Source organism: Pieris napi, chromosome 7 (assembly GCF_905475465.1).
Source record: "Pieris napi chromosome 7, ilPieNapi1.2, whole genome shotgun sequence".
Classification (NCBI taxonomy): domain Eukaryota; kingdom Metazoa; phylum Arthropoda; class Insecta; order Lepidoptera; family Pieridae; genus Pieris; species Pieris napi.
Genome location: NC_062240.1, coordinates 8,221,169 through 8,242,580, shown reverse-complemented (window position 1 = coordinate 8,242,580; position 21,412 = coordinate 8,221,169). Strand labels below are relative to the sequence as shown.

General features: G+C 32.3%; 1 protein-coding gene across 2 annotated transcripts in view; it reads left to right on the top strand.

Moving 5' to 3' along the window:
• LOC125050821 overlaps positions 1 to 21,412 on the top strand; it is a 90,597-nt gene that overhangs the window by 5,680 nt on the left and 63,505 nt on the right. For both annotated transcript variants that reach the window (XM_047650856.1, XM_047650857.1), the window contains exon 2: positions 11,397 to 11,853. In XM_047650856.1, coding sequence (XP_047506812.1) covers positions 11,397 to 11,853 — 457 coding nt within the window. The remainder of the gene's footprint in view (positions 1 to 11,396; positions 11,854 to 21,412) is intronic.

Below are 21,412 nucleotides of genomic sequence, written 5' to 3'. Positions count from 1 at the left end.
ATTAGAAATATTTCTTGAACGTAAATTGTTTTTTAAGGATAAGAGCTCGTTCCCACTATGTCGTCTGTCGGGACGATATTTTATCGTGTGTCGGCGCTCCTGTTCGCACTAGTCGGCTGTCGGCCACGACCGCAGCTGGTTGGTGCCATGCCATCTACTTTCTATTACTTAAATAAAATATTTAGACACTTACCATACTTCTGTCTTTCTTTTTCATCTTTCTTGTCGAAATCTGGCAACAAACTACTCGCCAAGCAGCTAGCTTTAAAGGCTAAATAAAAAAAAATCTCTATACTCATCTACAGTATTGTCCCAAAGAACAGGTTTTTCCTCAACAAGTGATATTAAACAGCGCCTTTTGCCATCATATGCGAGCAATGATACGACACGATTAATTTCCGAACGGGATGGCTGACAAAACACACGATAATTTTTGTCGGATCCGACACAAAATCGTTGTCAGACAAGTGTGAATAGCTTCATATAAAATGTTCTGCCGCTACGACACACGATAAAAAATCTTCCCGACAGACGACATCGTGGGAACGAGCTCTAAAACTCTCTTTCTTAATCTCAATGGTTTAGTAAAGACATTCGTAAAAGCAATGTAAAAAGATAAATTGAATTTTTATAAGGGGGATAGTAACGAATGTTTCGTCTATGGTTAAAAAGCATCAATTTATATATTTATATAACTATATATAAACTTCGTAGCTACCATGATACAATTCAAATGTTGTTTCATGTGAGGACAGTCATAAACAAAAATGTCTTTTAGCTTTTCGTCATTTTCTACAAAAAGGTTTTCCTTCACGTTATGTAGACGATATTGTACAGCCATTCCTATTCTATGGTTATTACATGGGTAATTTAGATTCTAGTATGCATGGTAAGAAGACGGTGTAACTCGTCTATTTAGGCTCCGCATGAAACTAAAAACTGTCTTATGTTTGGAGTGCATACAAAATAAGTATACACGTTTTCTTTATTACAGACTGAATGGCACCTATACCTACTAGCCTTTATTGGGTACACCAACATTATTTGTTTTAGGCATTGTTGGGTACAATAAATTAAAAACAAGACGGGACTAACAGATGGCCTACTATCTACTTAAAGTCTTGCGAAGGGGGGGTGTTGAGCAACCCGAGTGTTCATCAAGACCTCGATTTCTTTGTACCTATGCCAGAACCATTACTTTGCACACATACCTACTCGTAACCAAAGACGTTGGGCTTACTGAATGTGGTCTCCGACACTATCGACATCTTTATCCTCGTATATTCGCCGTGAGTTCACAGTGGCAATATTGTTTATCTTCTGTATTTAATATTATATTTTTACTTTCGTAATTATCGTATTTCCTTAGTACTGTAAGAATAGCGTATTTATTTATGTGAATAAATTGATGTTCTTCTTTAAACAGGAGGTATTGTGTAACGTGTGTATATTATCAATAGCGCATATACCTAAATAAAAATAGTATTACTTATTTCTGTTAAGAACTTTATGACATCAACATTTTTGAAGGTGGTTTTTGAGTTGATTTTCTGTTGTCTACATTAAACATAGATTTTATAATTTGTTCGATACTGTATCGAAGTCAGGATGCTGTATATTAGTCAGGACATGTGCTACCGCCTCTCGAGCTGTATTGTTCCAAGGACAGGCATTTTGTTTAATTTTAAATTCCTTAAGGTACGAGGAGAAGTTCCCTGTCAACATCTGTGTTAGTTGTTGAAGCTGTATCGTCATTTCTATATCTGTGGTTCCATTTTTCAATCGTGTTTCCGCGGAAAATTTATAAATGTGGAGAATTTGTACACGGGTTCCATTTCTAGATGCGCAGCTTCATTTGACAGTCGGTCTGCGCGCGTGATGCGCTTTATTTATATTCTAATAGATTTCTACCATATGACGATAGAAAGAACATCCATACATTGGTTTTTTTTAAACATAATGTCCTTTCTAAGTTTCTTTTCACGTCTTCGTACCTTCTAGTTACTGAGTTACAAAACAATTCCATAAATAATCTATAATAAAACAGCTTGCTTTGTACAACCACAATTTTGCTTGTAACAATTTCTCTTTTGTTTATCCTATCTATAGTTCTTTGTTCGATTATTTATACGTACTAATTGTGCGTCTGTAGTTTTTAAAAATGGATTAGAATAACATTTAAATCTGTCAGTTTATTTGGAACGTGTGAAGGGTCTTTCTCGTTGTTAACAGACAAATACAATTAATCATGTTACGTTAAGCCATTCTGTGAAACTCGGTCAATACACGTGTCACGTTGTACGGTTACGGTTGAATTATGGTTTTGTTCTAACATTTAAATTGTGATTCATTTGATATTGCGTAATATTTAAAATTTAAATGAGGTAAAGGGTTTCGTTTTTGTTTAATTCAAATCAATGAAATACCCAAAGAAAGATCTTTAACACAGTTTTTTTAACTAACTAGGTAACGAATGCTTTAAACCGTTAATTGTTTGCGATTAAAAATGATTTTTTTTTCTAATGACGATAAAATCATAATATTATTGATTATTATGTGTGAAGGGCACGTTGTTCCTCATTCTATCTAACTTTGTAAGATAATTGTTCGGACTCATTTGTCCGAAGCTGAGTTTCATCATCGGACTTCAAGGCAAAATATAAAATACCATCCGTATCACCTCGACGTCCGTCGTTCCACAACTGAGCGTTTCTTAAGGCAGTTGTGCCGCGCACCACCACTATGTGGAACCAGCTACCCACTTAAGTATCTCCGAACCAATTCGACTTAGGGTCCTTTAAGAAAAGAGCGTGCCATTTCTTAAAAGGCCGGCAACGCACTTTCGAGCCTTCTGACAATGTGAGTGTCGATGGGCGGTATCACTTAACATCAGATGAGCCTCCAGCCCGTTTCCTCTTACATTATATCTCTCTGTAAACTGTTTTATGACAATATTGAACATGTTCGAAACTAATACTTGAAGTTTACAGAGCTTAAGTATAAGTTTATAAACTTAAGTAGAAACTTGGTAAAACTTATTGAGGGAGTATTACTTTGTAAAGTTGGATTAAGCTGAGATTGAAGATCAGATAATACCTATCTATTATACGATGGCCTTACGTTGGTCAGATTTTTGAATGATTATTTGATACATAATTTAAAATTTTAAAAACCATTTTGGATTACTGACCTAAATAAATTATTTGGATTCTGTTAAGAATCGGCTGTTAAAATTAAACCCGCCAAAACGCTTCTCTAGACAAGATGGCGTCGCACTAGTCTCTATGACGTACCCTGCCTGCTAAGCAAACATGTTTACGTGTTAATTGTCATCTTTAAATAACACAAATACCTATACATATGTTATTACACATTCAAATCTGTCCGACGAAATTGTACACTCAGACAGTATACAGATAGGGAAACACATATTATTTTCAAGCAAGCTACGCCATGGTCGATTCGACTAAACTGAAATTAATTATTATATTTTAATTAAAAATATGATTATTTACATATATTTTTTTCTTTAAAGCTTTAAATGTTTTGTAAGGTTTACTCTTGGTAACAGTATATTTTTCATACTTTCAAATAGCCTATTGAAATTTCTTAAAATCTCCCAAAATAAAAAATAAGTAAAAGTTTCATAAAAAGTTGACGAATAAAGCCTAAACTGACATCATGTGTAAACGTGGCAATATGTATCAAATTATCACAATTTATATTAATGGTACAATTAAATGTTTTCTTATTTCAAGAACAGTTTTTTTTTATTGTACTGTAATGTACGAATACAATGTTCATTCCCCCGTAAAGCATCTTATTTTTTATTAACCTTAACGGTGGCTGTGAATCTAGTACCATTTTAATAATTGATTAAAGCGAGCCGATTGCATAGCTTTCGGAGGGCGTGTTGTGTTTCTATATTTTGCGAGCCCTTAATAAAGTAAGGACTGCTCATTTAATTTAATTATTTTAACAGTATTTAGAGAAAGCAATGATAATTAAGATTACACTGAATAATGAGACAACTAAACAATTTCTTCATTGCTACAAATACCGTAATTTGGTCTACAATATTTTTTTTATCGAAAGTTATAATTTTACAATTTTATTTCAGAGTAATTATTATCAAAGTATCCGAAGAACAAAGTACACAAAACAATAATTGTGAGGAAATTTTTATATATTTTTAAGTACGTTATGCGTTACTTTACTATGCTTATATTTTAAATTTAAAATATTATTTTTAACTTTGCACCATATACTCTTACAATTAATTCGCAATAAATGTAAGCTTAGCCTTTGTTTCACAATCTTATGCCATATAACACAATGATGACAATAAATCAAAATATCATTTTTTCATTAGCGTATCAAAATTCATACTTATGAAGGTCAGTGTGAAGTGAATCAAACTTTCTGGCATGCTGGAGTTTCACCCCTTCGTTTCTGTATTAAAAAAAACGTAAAAAATTACATTTTCTGCCTAGTTCAATCGATTCAGTCCGACGGAAAAAAAGCTGGCAAGATTAAATATAATTTTAGATATTTAAATTCACAATATTAACTCAAGTTTATTCAAGCAAGGTAAGCTAAGCTACATCAGCAAAATTGTAAAAACCTTGATAAAGCTGTAGCCTCTAACGTCCGTGCTTATCAGAGCTTTTGGAAGAACTTCAACTTGTTTCCATTACATAACACGATACGGTGTGAAATTAGAGTGATTTTCTGTATTCGTTTTACGAATTTACAACGTTTTACGGGAGTATCCTGTGATTTTTTTAAGTAATTAATACAATTCTTTAAACAGTGATTACTGTGTACGTGATTTCTGTCTTCAACAAATTGTGTACTTTGTTCTTAGAAATCTATACAAGGATCAAGTGAGTTAGCTCACTCACAGCGGTAAGTAAAGTGTGATTAAATTATCACATTTCATATATTATGCATATGTGCGAAATGACTACCATACTTTAGGGCACTGTAGGGCTTTTCCCTTCAGAGTTTGGTGAGTGTTAAGTGAAATATTTGATATCACGAATATAATTTATTTATGGATTAATAACCTATGAGTGAGATTATGTATCGGAAAAAATTATTTATTTAAAAAGCTCGACACTCACTTTGGAATTTAAAGGATACTAGATTTAGTGTGACAACACTACACTTCTAGGCAAATGTTAAAATTACGAAGAGAAAAAGAAACGTTAATTCAAAAATTATAAAAACTAATGGAAAATTGATTTCAAAGTGTGAGAATCAACTATGATGATCCAGAACAAGCACGATAATCAGAATGCCCAACCTGGATATCGGTGCGTTTTGGCTAAAACGCGTTCTTCTGAATGATGATGAGTACCTCAATGTTACATTATTTTTCCGCTTTCCTTTTAAGTATTAAATTCGTAAAGAATTTAATAAAGTTTTTTAGTTCCACCAAGTAGTTTTTTATCTATTCCATGATGGAAACAAATATGTTGTATCTATACCCTCATCCCTAGGGTAGCACCCTCAACTACTTACGTACTGTACGACGAATTGATTTCTACAGCTCCCTACTAAATTTTGACAATACGAAGTGTGTACAACAAGTGCCATTGTTATATGTAAAACGTCTTTATGTTAAGTCGCGATTATGAATTTTGAGGGAGTTTGCGGTGCATGTGTGTACATCTGCTCAGTAGGTATAAATTCGTGTGAAAATCCTGAGATTTAATGGTAAATTCGGCAGTGTTTGTTGTATAAAATCTTTTAAATAATTTCATTATGCGTTTACGAGTTTTTTGTAGTTACTATACTTCTTTAGGCGCGTTATGAAAAATTTATGAGAGTGAAATTTTACGATGCGCGCGCACCTGAGACACAAAGTTGTCAGTGTGATTATAGCGTGCGCGAGCGAGATGGGAATAAGACAATCTACAAGTAAAAAGAAATAGAATATGCGTGAAGTTAGCAGCTATGCCAAGATTTAATATTAATATTTGAATGACCATAATGACATTAACCTTTGAAACAAATAAAGGAGTTTTAATTATTTTTTCAAAGAAATTTAGCAATGCTTTTTCACAAAGACCTATTGTTACTTAGTTAAAAGGTTATGAAACATACCAAGTTATTAAATTGAATGAATAATATAATAAAATAATAAATAATAATAATAATTGTTATTAATATTAATTAATAATTGAATAATATACTAAATATTAAATATTATTAAATTGTTTACGTTAAATATTAATTATTAATTAATTATATTTAAAAAAAATAAAGAAAGCCAAAGAAGTATAACTTCTTACGCGCGTACATAAGTACACGCACCCATTTTTTTGTTCACAAGTAGAATGACAACATTCGATTTTCAAAAGTGCAATTGTGTCTACGTACACTATACAGACATTTATAATATTTCCTGTGTCTGATGACACAATAAAGCTTAACCGGAGACGAGTCGACTTCATTTCTAGTGTTAATATATCAATTTAAAGTTAAAGAAATGTCATACTCTTACTATTAAAGGCATTGTGTCATAGTTTGTTTTACGATCGTCATTGATTCGGGGCGCCAACATTTAGATAAGTGCCTCCTACAAAACCGTAGTATGTAGGGCTTTAGAAGGGTTAACTGTCTGGCTAGGCTATGCCTAGGTAAATGTTTTGACTCGCTGGTTGAGAATGGAAACCTACGTCATAATACTCGTGATAACTAACAAGTTCTTTATAGTAACATGAATTGAAGCATTTTAATTAATTGAAATGTTCTGATGTTCGTTAACAAATATTCTACAAAAACCTCTAAAACAACCACGGTAGTTTAAATTAAATGATTTCAGCATTATAAATTCTTTAAATTTATGTGAAACCTTTTTTATTGTTTTTTTTTGTTTAAACGGATTTTTATACATTTAATTACATTCCATTGCTCATTGTTTTACAGATGAAAGAAATAATGTGCTTTTAAAATACGATTTAAATTTTCTGTGTTGAAAGATTAAAAGACCTTGTAAGTTAAAATATGCTACGACACGTTTTAGGAAGACGTCCAAAACTAACTTGGCAGCAAAGTACAGCCTTGCCGCAAATTAGCGATGTTAATTTACTGGCAACATTGGCGGAAATCGTACTAAAGTGCAAATTACTCTATGTACAGTTTTTAGTAATGCTATTTCAATAAGACAAACAAAAAGAATAAAATTGTATGCCATGAAAACATTGCATCAATAATAAAAATATATTTTATAACTTGTGAATCCTGAACTTTACATTTAAAATTGTTCATTATTTTAATTCAAATTTCGATTGAGCCACTTGAAATCGCAAAGCATTTTCAAAATCAAAATGCGTGATATCGTTCATGTTAAATTATAATTGAGAGGTTAAAATACGAAATGTCCCTTTATGCAACACTCTTTTAACAAATTAAAGCAAATCATTCTCTAACTCCTTAATTTAACGTATATTTTCTAGTCTCATTAATCTCATGTCGAAGAGTAATCTAGCCAATTTTGATAGACCTCTCAAAAAGGGTTAATTCAACAACTTTTCAAGCAATGAGGGGTCATTATTAACTGGTAATGTCAACAAATGACGTTGTTTGAGATGGTTGTCATGGAAACGTTTGATCCAAATTGGGAGTGCTTGAGGGTAAAGCTAAAGGAAAGGGATAACTATAGAACACAGGTGAAGGTTGAAAGAGATAGACAATGAGGGTTATTTTGCAATGCACACTGCTACTGCTAAATTACATTAGTCTGACTGCTTCCAATCTGTGCATGTATAATAACTGGCCTTTGCTCTAGTATTAAAGGATAATTGTCCAATATCTGTAGCGTTGTTAAATATTCATTAAATCTGTATTAAATGCCATAGATTATTTAAAAAAAAGTACTTACACAGGATACAACCTAAATTATATTTACAGTAATAGAATATAATAATTAAGCATTCAAGTATAAATAAAATGGCTAGCTACTTATTGAATCTATGAATACTTTTGTGACAAATATTATTAAAATATTTGATATATAATCCAAATTCATGGGTTGTCACAAAAACTGACAGTCAGTGTTTGTTATTTATATATAAATAATAGTCAAATTTTGATATAGGACACTAATTGTCCTAAGTTAAAATATCAATTAATTGAAACAATGATTCTATAGAAATTCGATATTTTAAATTATTTATATATAGTTGAATAGTCTGTTCTTATCACGTGTTAATTTATATTAATTAACATTTTATATTTTTATTTTATATTTATTGTAATGTTATATTTAAAAATAAATAGAAACATTACATTCTCTAACAAATAAAGTATTTATTAATACTATAAACTCAAGGTAAAATCTTGAACTGCTTATGAATATTTCAAGATGTTCCTTTCTAATCTAAATATTAACTAAGCTCTGTTATATGACTAAATATCTTTTATGTTGGAGCTTTAATTAATTTTCAAATCCAGGATTAAGCCGAGTTCATAATACTTTGTTAACTAAGCTAAAAAGGTTCTAAAGGTCGTATACTAAGGTCGTGTAGATTAAATTTTTTAAAATGAATATTAATAATGAGACTACCGAGTACTACGTAGAATGCGGTTTTAAAGCAATATATGTTTTTCTAACAATCTCAATACAAATATTTAACAGAATTGGTATTTATTTTTAACATACTTAAAAAGGATGATACAATTTGAACTTGGATTGATAGAGTCTGGCTATTGAAAGAAGATAATTGAATTATTTGAAAACTTTCGGATGGTAACACAGATTTTGGATTCTGATTTTGATTATTCTGAATAAAGCTGTGTTTTATAATAAATATAGTTTTAGTTTTCCATGAAATGCTAGACATTTTAAGTATCAATAGTAAAAGACTAAATACGTATAGCATTTAATTTCATAGAAATACTGTTAGTACTATCAATGTAAAAAATAATAAAATAAAATCAAGTATCAAGTAAGTTTAATCCACAAAATTATCAAAATTTTAGGAATACCATACAATTTTTTTTTAATTAGCCACGCTTTTTCGTTATCTTCTTTCATTAGCCAGACTATTGTTTAAATTTTAATGGTATCAGGTACTTTTGCTTACTTACAAAGGCGGGCAACTCACTGACCATTTATGCAAAAAATCTTATGAAACGGTCAAAGTCTTATCAAAATCGGTTCTGTAGTCTTTGAGATATTGTTACCCACGTATTTCTGTAGAGGACATGTTGTCTTACATTTACGAAGTGTTGTTTTATGAAGAAAGAACGGCAACGTCGCAATAAATAATATAGAGACGCAAGTTAAATTATGTTACGTAACTATTTCTGTTTTAATTTTGTTCCTTTATAATATAATATATAAGTATTACGATATCTTCGATATAAGGGAAACGAAATGTCATTTATAGATTGTCAATATAAATAGACAAATATTTTACAGGTCAATTGTCAATGTCAAATGAGTCAATTTGTTGATCGATCGTTGAGTTTGAAATGCTCTCTGAACGGCGACTGCACCGGACGTGCGTACTGACTTATTTTAAAAGTAACATGACGGACGACAGTGATAATAACAATCATTTTTATCATCATAAAAATCGAGAAATCAAGATCTTCAGTAGGGGAACTTGATCAAATTCTTTTTTCCGAAATATTTTTCTTACGTCTGAGGAGAAATCGAGAGTACCAGACTACTGAACCAAAATTAGGTCAACTATCTTATCCAATTATCATAAAACAAGAAACGTATTTCGCTATAAAGAAAGGTATAAAAATTTCCATTAGCATTCACCGTTACACGTTTAAAAATGTATAAAACCGTAGCGCTCTTTAAAATAGCAGCGAGTTCTAGATTCGTACGAATTCAGTCGATAAACTCGTATTAAGAGAGAAGATGTATTTTTTGTCTCTTTGCACGAAAGCTAACATTTATTTTTCATACAAACCAACATTGGTTTATGTAAATTTAGTTGTTTTGGTAAATTGTCAGTGAATAAAGACTTATCTTTCGTATATCTGTATGGTTCAAGTCTCGCAACAACCGAATCATAGCATTATCTTTTCTTTTAAATACAAAATTCATTAATAATTTTTTAGTATGTAATCTTCTTCTATCAATATCTATATATATATAATGAAAATGGTCTTCGTTTGAGGCTCAATCATGCCTAAACCACTGATCGTATCGACATGAAACTACCACCATTCGATGCGAAATTGCTAGCTAGATGGTTTATGGCTATTTATTTTTCGAATTCTAACGTTCCTTCATTTTTTTATTGCTGTTTTACTTTTATGAAAATTTATCCATACGGACTTCACCGCGGAAACATTCGGGGAGGCTTCCTAGAACCTCTAAACGTCAACATCTGTTAAAAACTCGATTTTCGAAATATTTCAATTTTCTTAGCGGGAAGTTAAAAAGAAGAATAATAAAAATATGAAAAAAAATAAAATAATGAAACATAAAATTTATTTTAATTCGTCCAGCAAAGCGGGTGCGAAACGGCTAGTTAATGTATAAAAACAATTTTGGGACAGTTGCTAGCGTTAAAGGTACACTGCCACAGGGACAAACTTTATAAATTTGTTTTAATTTTCTATCTATTAATTTTTAATTATTTTTATTATTTCTATGTCGGTTAAGCAAATTGTAACTAATATTTGATTGTTATTAGGTTTTTGGGACAGTTGTGTGTTAAAAATATATCCTGAATCATTAATATTCGTTTAACGTAATGTAGGTTATAGGATTTGAACAGGAAGAACGCATTAGTTAGGAAATCAATCAAATCATTCTAACGGCATTTCCATACAGTTATTTTTTTTAAGTAGGAGATGTTATATTTAATCCATTTTGTTAGAGATACATGAATAATATGATTAATTTGATTATGATCACGATAAGCTCTGCAATATTTTGTAAGTTTTCTTATTAAGCTTGATTTAACTTTTTTATTAATTAGAATGAGACCTGGCCGTAGACGCACGTCTTGGTTCTAAAACTTAAGACTTTGGTTTGGTCAAAGTACCAAGGCATTGATTAGAAGCGCGGCATCCAAAATTAAACTAGCCATGATGAAGGTTGATTGAATTGAAAGGTTGGGGACAACCTTCGCAAGGAGATGGCACTATAGGAAGAAGATTAATTAGAATCAATATGTTTTTCAAAAACTTCTTAGCCCAACTAAATGATTCAGCTTCGACAGGAGTAAAGTTGGCAATATACTTTTAAAATGTATAAAAAATAGTTTTAAATATATTTTTTGTGTCAGTTTTAATGTTGTTCGTCTACTTGAGCACAGAAACCCAAGTATCACTATCCTCATCCTGCTTAGCTCTTTGAGAGTAAATTTTGTATTATTTTAGATCTACATTTTATTAATCTTAAATATTTTTTACAGAGATCGTTGAAGAACAACGTTGCCATGACGACGAGTTTCGATTAACGTGTCGTGAGTTGGACACGCATATTGCAATCCTAGAAGCCTGGTACACATCCCTTGAAAATTACTATCGAAACGATACCCTCACTCACGCCAATCTAATCAAAACTCAAAATGACTCGGAACTCGATAAAGTGTATACCTATTCTAGTCCTAAACATAACGGAGTGTTCGAGTTGACAAATCATACATTCGAGAACTACACAAATGTGAATAATTCCTTCGAGTTTGATTCGAGAATTGAGAGTGTTAATGAGACAATAGAGAGTGTTGATATGTCGGTGGATTTTGTAAATGTGACGTGTAGTGCAGTGTCATTTGCGAGAAGTTATGCCAGCTGGCGAGAAGGGGACAAGCGCCGACGAATGCGTTCCAGAGATCTTTCGTACAACTTGCGAGCGCCACTAAGTTATAGGTATGTGATCAATTACTTGATATGTGTTATTAGGTTTAAATAAAGTTTATTGTCATTAAAAACATACATGTGGCTTACATGAGATTTAAAAAATAATTAAAAACATAGAAAGTAAAATATATCACGCCACCTTCCGCGTCGTACGCTGTAACTGCAGTTCATCTACCAATAAACTTTGCAGGCGTATTCGAAACGGGTCAACTTCTATATTAATTACCGTTAACTTCTTAAAGCTTCAGCGGCTGAAAGAAGACACAGGGTGTAGGCCGAGAGAAAAAGCCGGCGTAAAAAACTCTCGTTACTCTTTTAAAATAGCAAATCATCATACAAAATGACTATGGCAAAGAACACTTATTTTAAAACCAATATCGCATTAGAAGCACCCTGTCTAGCACTAGTCTCGGGCCCTTTTATCAACTAGATTTTCGTTAACTTTATAGTAAGCCTTTTTACACAGCTTTTATTTAATACATTTCTTAAATCAAATAACAAAACAATCACAAACATTAACATGTACAAATTTAGATCAACATAATATTACTTATTAGCCATAATTATTATAGATTGTAATTCATGTAAAGTCGCAATGTCTTTTGTGAACTTTATTCTAGGAAAAAAAAAAGTTTTTTATTTATATGTGACAGATAAATAAAAAACAATTGAAAATCGTGGCAAGAACTTTGAATATATATTTGTATCAAACCCTCTATACATTTGAGAAGTTAGTAAACTGGACCTGATACCTACGTCCGACAATAGCTATACTTGATACCAAATCATTTTTTGCATTCAAAAAGTTCTGTCATAAAATACCTTAGACACATTGATCTTTGACTCATGACGCGCCATCGTTATAACTAATATCCGCCCGGATCGGCAAATTCTAGTAATTACGTTCCTTTTCTTCACATGATTGACATTATAAGCGATTGTTCATAAATGACTAACTAGGCATTAACTAATGCTGCTGATTTCGCTTGCGTATAGAAAACTTGATATCATAATTGTATCTTTTTGAAATACATTATTATACAGTAAAAGCAACCATGATAATAAAGGCAATTATTATAACCACAAAAATTTAATTTAAAATCGAATAGTCTGTACGTGTTTCGGAACGTTTACTGTCTGAACCCTGGGATGGCGTCTTTTTTCTATTATATCTGGAAAAAGAAAGAATATTTAATTGATTAATATTCCTTACACAAAAAAAGGAATACACAAAAATTACTAGCGACACTGATTTTCAGTGGGCTAAACCTGTCACGTGACTAATGTCTTACAGCGATCACGTCATAAATATCTGCACATTCCTGTCTCTTTCTATCATAGCGTAAACACAAACTAAGCATTTAGTAAATGCAAATACACTGATTTAGTTTTTATGACTAAAGGATAGTATCTATACTCTTTTTTGATGTTTGAGGGGGAAGTGCATTTGCGGATCCCATCCCAGAACCTCGGCTATTCAGACTGAGCATTACCCACTAAAACTATCTCGGGTAAGTTCACAAGGCCGCGTTAGTGAGACTCCTGGGTCGGTCGATAGAGCACCGGTTCATTGTCTAGCTGGAATCTAGTATGTAATTTTTTATGTTGCAATAATTGACTCAAAATTATACAAGAGTTGACCCTAACAAAATTAAAATAAACAATTCCAATAATTATGACGTAATCGAGCGACGGAAATTTAATAAAACTAGGATATCGCAAACATTTATCAACAACTCAATATTTAATCGAAATTCAAATTACAGATTTCTATACTTTTACTATTGTATTTTAATTTATTCAGTGTTTATTTGAAAGTAAAATTATTCAGATGATTATGCAATTAATTATTATTCACAGTGCGTTGAGGGCCGGAGTAGACCATTTTCAATTGAAGACAAATTCCCTTGGGTATGAAAATAAATTCAATATACACTGGGTGTCTAAAACAATTTAAACTCGTCGTGGTGTTATAACAGCTATGTTCTACACAGCTGCCACGTTTATAAGAGTAAAAATTATATATAATAAAAGTCAGTATTAATGAAATTTTCATTTAAGAAATTCAATTTAAGTAATAAGATTGTGTTCATCATATATTTGGTTAAAAGTTTTTATATTGAATCTAAATGCATTTGTTTATATCATTAAATCATGAGTCTGGTCAAGGGTTATCAAAGGGCATAAAATTATGCCGCATTCCCATTTCTATGCACTATACTGCCGAAACTGTTTGGACTTTAAGCATTTCAACCACATATTTATAAACGAATTATAAACTTCATAGCTATTGATACTTAATGTATTTGTTTGACAACGTCAAATTATCATTAGTGAGTTTAGAAATGAATTTAGTGTAGTTATAATGAATCCATTAGCGATTTTTAAACTAAGTGACTGGGAATGAATTTTAGTAGCTAAAGCAACCATTAAAGTTCATGATTGACTCTGAGGGCAAGGTAAACACGTATGTCATACACTAATGTAGTAAGCATGGCTCGGGTATCTCAAAAAAGCATTGGATATAAGTTGCCGTTATAGATTAAAAAGGTGATAAATCGCCTTAGTTCAAATTGAGTTTACTCAATGGGAATTCCTCTTGCGAATAATAGACTCTAAACAGATCAAATTAATTCACAAGAAACCCTATAATCAAAATTAAAGGTGTTTTTAAAGACGGAAACGCGTCCTGCCTCTCTCGTATAAAGATGATATCATTTTGACGTGTTCGCTCAATAAAGTGTCTATTAATAACTCATTCCTTCCAAAGCTTATAAGTAAACAGAAAATCAATGCCGGGCAACTCGAGTAAATATTTGTAGCAATCAATGTACTAATACCTCGGCTATCTTGTACGTGTGTGATCTCGATTTCTGTGTCTTAGACTAGCGATTTGCTTCGGATTGCACTGATAAATAGGATTTTTGAAGTTATGCTTGTTTTAGCGCGTTAGGGAAAAAAAAATTTAGAGTATTACGATGCGCGCGCACACCGTCACAAAAAACCGACACCATGAAGTTTGCTATACAACATTTTAGTTTTTTTTATTGTTAGTGTAGTTTTTTCTACATACGTAGAATACAAATTTTGAAAAGATTTTTATCTCGTTACGCCAAAGAACTATAACTTCTAACGCGTGTACCTAAGTATACACGTTTTTTTAAAATTATAATCAAAATAACAATTTAATTTCACAAAATGCGTTTAAAATACACCAATGTTACTTGCTTATATTGTACACAGTTACAGCTTTACATAATAAAACGACGACCCCATTACTCGCTGGTGAAATAACTTGTGACAGAGATTATTTCATCAGCCCAATCAGTCAACTCCTTTCTAGTGGGAGTGCCATGCTGTTGCTTTCGGGCTTCAGTCAAATGGGCAGACACGACCGGGGCAGTACTGCTGTCTCTTAGAAAACCGGCGTGAAGTGATGCAATAGATTTGGCTTATTGTACTCGCGTTTCGTGCGCTGAGAGAGATTCCCGGAAACCATCCCCAAAAATATGAAGGTTCAGAAAAAACAGAAACAAAAAAATATATTTTCATTAATCATAAATTTAATTGTTATAAAATGTAATATCATGTCTGATTGTTGAAATGTTTCAATAAAAGACATTAAAAAGGTATACATTATCTTAATTGAGGTCCCATTAAGAATTAGTCCATGAATTTGTCGGGATTTCTTTGTTGGGGATTGTATTAATTGCTTTAACAAGATTTATAGCGCTCTTGTTAAGCTTGAGGTCAACTGTTATTGATTGAGTATTTAAAAAAGCTTAATTAAATCTCCCATTCCCGTGTTTTTTATATTTGGTTTAAGTATCAATTTAATATATAACTTATTCAGCTAAATTTCTATTTAAGTAGTATAAAATTACGAGAAACTTATCGGTATCGGACCTCTATGTAGTATTATCGGTTTTAGATACATAATTAAACCTCTAATTAGTAATTTTTTCGATTATGCCTTTTTGGTTTTGTTATGATTTTATTATGTTATCGAAACCGTGAATTTAATCTAAGTAAGTTCAGAGGAGTGGGGACGTGAAAAATAATAAGAAACGACGGCGCGTATGATTGTTATTGGTCAGCAGGATTTATAGCCTAACACGTGATGACAGTTGACACCCCATGAACTTGCACCTATCTTTAGTCTGTAATTTTAGTTGTCATGTAATGTTCTGGCACCGTATAAATAAACACGTCAAATTTTTTAAAAATTTATCCCATGAAAAAAAATTTTCTAACCTTAAAAACAACAAAGATTGAATAAACCAGAGACAAAACAATTTTAAGTAATTAATGGGCATCATTTCACTTTAAAAAAAATCAGTGGCGCTACAACCTCTTTTGGTCTGAGCCCCAGATTCCTGAATCTGTTTCATGATCATTTTTAAATCTAATAGGCAAGTAGGTGATCCGCCTCCAGCGCCTGACACACGCCATCGACTTTTTGGGTCTAAGACATGTCGGTTTCCTCACGATGTTTTCCTTCACCGTTCGAGCTAATGTTAAATGCGCACATAGAGAGAAAGTCCATTGGTGCACAGCCGAGGATCGAACCTACGACCATGAGAGTCGCACGCTTAAGCCACTAGGCCAACACTGCCCTGCACTGCTTTACTTAAAACATTCACTAAAATAGTTCAAATGTTACGCAATACATTATAAGATTAATCAAAGCGATCATTAATCATGAGTTAAGTAGACTGGTATAGTGTTATTGTATTATAACAAGCGTAAAACACTGTTCATTTACTTTAAAACAATTTCACGTTCTAGATCAGTGATTAAATAATTCGCTAAGTCGAGATAGAGTAATGTTTAAAATCTTTCCAGATACTCAGGTAGATTTGTTTTATTTTGAGAGCCGACAAAAATGGGATCGTATTGAATGTACTCGCAGATGTTAGTAATGTTTGGATCTCGAAGTTTTCTAGGGCATTCGAAACATACATTTTTACATATCGGGTGTGGCCGCCTATACGAGGTGATCGCAGTTCGCTTGTTTAACGTGATTTTTACGGTTTCACTGGTTTTCATTTTCATACTATCTGCTATGGTCTGGTCTGATAGACCATTACCTAATACGGTCAGTACAAAAGGCCTTTAATTGTAAAGTTATATTATATTTAAAATAATTAATTATTAAGACAGCAGTGTTGACCCTGAAGTCGTAGGTTCGAGCCCCGGCTGTGCACCGATGGAATTTCTTTCTATGTGCGCATTTAACATTCGCTTGAACGGTGAAGGAAACATCGTGAGGCGATATTCTCTTTTATTCTTTCTAAGGTCTAAGGATCCAAAAAGTCGACGGCGTGTATCCACAGTATCCCGAGTGTAGGCACAGGAGGCTGATCACCTACTTGCCTATTAAACTGACTAATGATCATGAAATAGATACAGAAATCTGAGACCCAGACCTAAAAAGGTTATAACGCCACTGATTTGTTTATTTATTTTAATTAGTAAGATCACACGAATTTCATTTAATAGATTTGAAATAACACATGCCTTTATATATATTTTTGTATTTATATGCATTGTATTTAGAGGATTTAGAAGTCACCAGTAACAGATGTAAAACTGTGTCTGCCGTAATTAGTACAAATAACGTTGAAATACAATCGAAAAAGATATTTTATCTTAGAAACAGTTTCAGAAAAAGAAAAAACTCTCTTTCATAATTAAGAAAGCCGCGTTATTGAACATGATTCGGTTACGTATGTTTACAAGATGAGTTAAAAAGATAACAGATACACATTCTTTAAATATAAACTTCATAGACGAGGCAATTAAATTAGTTATTTCGTTTTATTATGCGTCTAAATGAGTACAGTTATCAATTATTTAATGTAATTTAACTTTTCATCTATACTGCCGTACTAATATTATGACCGCGAAGACTGAACGAATTCTGTTGAATTTTTACATCTAATATTTTAAATTCTCATGAAATTTTGTGTGCATATTGGGTATAACTGAGAATCGGACAACATCAATTTTTAATCCCCCTAAATGTTAAGGATAGTCCACCCCAAATTTTTTTTTAATTTTTAGATAAATTGTTTTTTTTTATGATACAACATTAAAAAATGTATGTATTTTTTACCCCCTAATTTTCACCCCTCTACGATCAACCTCTATTTTTTATTATAATGATAAACATGGCAAAACGACGTTTGCCGGATCAACTAGTAGCCATATAAAGAAGATCGAGGAAAATGTGTAGTTTTAGAAATTGCATGTAGTGAAACCACATTGTAAATATTAAAGTGATTTATTATCTGGACTAGAATAATAACGTTACCAGGAGTAAGAACTCCATAGACATTATTTAAAGGACGCCGTACCGAAATTCATTTGGACTATCTACATAGAACGTAATAAAGGGTTCTACTGGCTGGCAAGGATCTTCTCACTGTATGGAAGACATCGCCTAGCAGCAAAAAGGCACACAATGAAATTTGAGGAAAATAGGAACTTAACGGGCGGTTTCTTTATAATTTAAGTGGGTCGTATATAAAGACACCTGAGGCTAATTTATAACCTTGAGGCTTAGGTCAGGTAAACTGAGAGAGAGGGTTTAGACGAAAGAATATTAAATTCTTTTGCACCAGGTATTTTTATACTTTAATAGTTTTATGTAACATTTTAAATATACGTTTTTATCGACGTCCGTTTAGCCCTACATCAATAATTAAAGATGTTATCTAAACTATACATTAATTACAATGAGGGGAGTGCTTCCGTAACTTAATTAAGGAGAAAATGGCTTGTAATTTGTGTTAGGTCAATCAATCGTATTTGACCCTTAATTATTTTGAAATGATTAAGGATTTATCGATTTGTAAAAATATTGAGAATTATTCGATATTTTACTGTAAGGATAAAAAGCTTTTACTAATTCTATGCATCTATTTTCAAAGGTCTTGAACCTACAATCTTATAAGGTTTTGTTACAAATATAGCCTGTGTAACTTTAAAAAAAGGGTACGTGTACGCGCGTAAGAAGTTATACTTCTTTGGCATTATTAAAAATAGTTTTTGATTGCATGCAAATAATTAATTACAATTAAATAATCAAAGACTGGAAAAGGAGTCATTATAGTCAATAAATTCAGTTTATATTTGAAAAATTAAATAAATAAATATTTATTATTATTCTCTTACATTAAGTGTAACATAAATTCTATTATATTTCGAATGTGGTTTTTAAAGTATGTCCAAAGCCGTAGCATCTTCTTCATGGGAAACTTCTTTCTGTTAATTTTGTGTCACGGTGCGCGCGCATCGTAAAATTTCACTATCATCAATTTTTCATAACGCGCCTAAAGAAGTATAACTTCAAAAAAAACACAAATGTTTCCAACTATTAAAACAATTAAAATACTAGAAATCATGTATAATATAATGTCTTTATTTGTCTACGTTTGTTTTAATTTAAAGAAACGCTATGACAATTGAAAAATCAAAGCGAAACGTCAAAATTTTACAGATAGAGAGATATATTACTCTTAAACAGGTATCCCTATTTGATTTAGTATTTTTGATTAAATAACTTCTACTAGGCATATTCAGTAATCTAGCCTCTTCAATAAATCTTCAATGCATGTCCAATATAACCCTATTGAATGACTCCAATTTCAATCTCTATTCTTTCATTGAACAATCCTTTGAACGTTCAAAGTTGAAATACGTACTTTTGTGGACCAATTGCTTTCAATGCAAGGCATTTTAAATCCTATATCTACACAATAGAGTCCACTTTTTCTTATAAAAAATCTTTCCACAATACATATTTATAGAACAATGATTTACGGTAACCGTGAGCTACTATTTTCTAAGATATTTCTTTTGTTCGAATATGTACTGCAAATAAAATACTAAAATAAAAACAATAATTTGACCTCTGTATTAATCTAGCATAAACGGAAACAGGAGTTTTACGTTAGCCATTACATCAATAACACTAAAAGGCAGGTAATTACCAAACTGTGGGTTAGTTTTTTTTGTAGTATTACAGTTCCTCTTACCCCCCGTAACAATATGGTGGCAGGGCTGGCAAAATGCCACGTGCCCCCGACCCAAAAGGGCCCCTGCCCAAGAGATATTTCTATGGATGAACATGAAGTCTCCAATATGCATTGGGCTAGCGTGGGGACTACAGATCATTCCTTCTCGCCTAAGACAGGAGACCTATGGCCATTTGTGGGACATATACAACGTGTAATTGAGTACGCTAAAAACTCGAGATTTATTTAAATTAAACTGAGTACAACGTGACCTTTTTTACTGTTAGGGCCCCATCAAAAGAATTTGCCACGGGCCTCAGATGGTATAGTTACGCCACTGCCTCTTAGTTTAACTATAGGAAATATCAAAACTCATCTAAACATTTAAAATGTAGAACTGAATGAATTCTAATTATTGCTTAAATGATAGGATAGGACAGCATTTTCAGTGGCGTGTTCTTTGTTTGAAATACCGTAATTGCGAATAGTAGATATTACTAAAAGAAAACTTCTTTATTTTTTAGCCCAATGCGTATTTAAATAAAAATACAATCACAAATTTTAATTTATCATCCGGCCGAAACTATATTTTATAGCGTCTAAATCGTGTTTGCACTCTTCAACGATTTTTGTATAATATTAGAATTTGCGCATAAAAAAACGTTTGATCAGACATTACGCAATCGCAGTCTAAACAAACCGTTGGATTTGATTGAAACAAGATCTTACTAAAAAGTATTGATTGTTTTCGTACGGCTTCAACAACTGTAGGTAATAGGTTTTGCAATTGTTTGGAATTGGCACAGTCGCACAGATTAGTTTGCAGGACAATTTAATTAGAAAACTAGATTACTGTGCCGGTTGTAGTGTTTTTTTTAAAATTTAATAAGCGTTCTTTTGTAAAGGATTCAATGTTGTTTACTGCACAACAAAATAAAATACTAGATAATAAAATATATTGTTACGAAGACGGGTCGACTGCAATGTTTTTAGATTTTTCCACTACTTAGAGAACTTTTCAGCAGGCTGAAATGTGATTTCTGACCGTTTCAGGAGAGGGTCAATCACATATTAGAAAATCGTAATTTACAGAATGTTACCCTAGTTTTCAGGAGGCTGAAATTTTTTTCAGGCAGTTTCAGAACAAGTGTAGTCGAATGGTACACTTTTCGGAAAACCCGTTTTCAGGCGTTTTCAGGCCTGTTTATACCCCTTTGATGAAGGAATGTTCTAGAACGAATTTTCTAGGTGTGGGACAAGGACGGAATGATTCGCGAGAGAGAGGGAAGATCGGAACCTTCTCGAAGCTAGACCAAGCACTCTAGAACGCCGTACGACAAGGACGGAGCAATGTGCGAAAGAGATAGCTAGTACGCACGTTCTAGAATTGTGCGATCGCTACTCAGTTGTGCTGCCGCCTAGAGAGTTCTCGAACATCGCTCCCAGGGATATATAAGCGAGCCGAAACGCGACCGATTAGTTCAGTTTTGAATGCGATACCAAGAGATAAACACCGGAGTGACAAAGTGCGAATACAGTGAAGGCAA